The following is a 1,363-nucleotide window of genomic DNA, read 5'->3' on the forward strand; positions in this document are numbered from 1 at the left end:
AGCAGCTTGAGACCTTATCTTTAAAGGCAGCTGCATGGTCTTGTTAACAAAAGTACTTCTAACAGAATATATATGCTCTCAAAAAAAATGGCCATTGATCTAGTGTCTTCTTATAATATTACATGCAAAATTTTAAGGGAGTGAAAAGGCAAGTGGGCTGCAGTACTTGGAATAAAGGATTGCTTTCCTTCTAATCCACTGAGGGTAGTGAAAATTTGTGTCCAACTTAAAAGCATTTGGAGATGGATAAGAAGCTTCATCTTGAATTGCAGACACTTGCCTGGAACGTAGAAGAGCTGGAATTGTTTCCCAGTCTGGACTAATTTCTTGTGGGGTTCTGGATCAGTTGATTATTTTTTATGGTCTTCAGATTTCCTGTCTGAAAAATAAGGGCCTTAATACTTCTTTTCTTTGCCTCACATTTCCAGATTTTAAACTTGCTGGAGCAGAGGAGGTATCTATGTGGTTTTTTTGTTGGTTTTTCTCCTTTGGCACTTACCATAGAATCTTATAGAGTCATTCGCATTAGAAGGAACCTAAAGTCATCTAATCCTACCTCCTGCTCAGAGCAAGGGCAGCGTTGAACTTCTGCTCTCCAGGCCATTTTCGTATTGTGAATACTGCTAAGGGAAACAGGAATTTTACATGTTACCAGTGAAAAGTAGTTCTAAAAATCATGTAAGACTCATTGAGATTATTTTACTGTTCTGTGTCCTTCAGGGAATGATGTACCTGGAAGAGAGGAGACTTGTCCACCGGGACTTGGCAGCCCGTAACGTCTTGGTGAAATCACCAAACCATGTGAAGATCACTGACTTTGGCTTGGCCAGACTTTTGGAAGGGGATGAGAAGGAGTATAATGCTGATGGAGGGAAGGTGAGTGCTGTACATGTCTGGAAGTAAACATATCCCTGTGACAAACCTCCTGAAGTTACTCTTTAGGGCAGTGTATCCCTACGGGACTATTACCTATATAGGAAAGTCTGTCAGTGACTTAGAAAACTGTGTTGTGACAGCACGCATAAAAGCTGCTATTTTTTTGCTCAGTGAGCTTCTCCAGGTGCTGAAATATCATTACCTGAACAGTTTCACACTCAGAATTAGGTTTTGTTCATACGCTCCTTTTTGTGTCTTGTTTTGAAGGCTTCTGAAGTCAGTTCAATGAGTGACAGATGTTCTAGGGCATTTCTGCCAAGCCCCTTCCTCTGGTCAGTAGGGACCTCAATAACTAGGAGTCCCATTTTCCCAGACAAGTAATTTTCCAGAAAACAAAAAGGAAGGCCACAGAACATGTTTTTATTAGTAGCATATGAGAGTTTACTTATGCTCAGCAGAGAGACATCTCTTCTATCACATCGGAAGA

General features: G+C 40.6%; 1 protein-coding gene across 1 annotated transcript in view; it reads left to right on the forward strand.

Annotated features, from left to right (window-relative positions):
* Positions 1 to 645: 645 nt before the first annotated feature.
* LOC104627973 (receptor tyrosine-protein kinase erbB-4-like) overlaps positions 646 to 1,363 on the forward strand; it is a 28,569-nt gene continuing 27,851 nt past the window's right edge. Inside the window, exon 1 of the mRNA XM_010296398.1 lies at positions 646 to 876. Coding sequence (XP_010294700.1) covers positions 646 to 876 — 231 coding nt within the window. The remainder of the gene's footprint in view (positions 877 to 1,363) is intronic.

Source organism: Phaethon lepturus, unplaced genomic scaffold (genome assembly GCF_000687285.1).
Source record: "Phaethon lepturus isolate BGI_N335 unplaced genomic scaffold, ASM68728v1 scaffold24980, whole genome shotgun sequence".
NCBI classification, from domain to species: Eukaryota; Metazoa; Chordata; class Aves; order Phaethontiformes; family Phaethontidae; genus Phaethon; species Phaethon lepturus.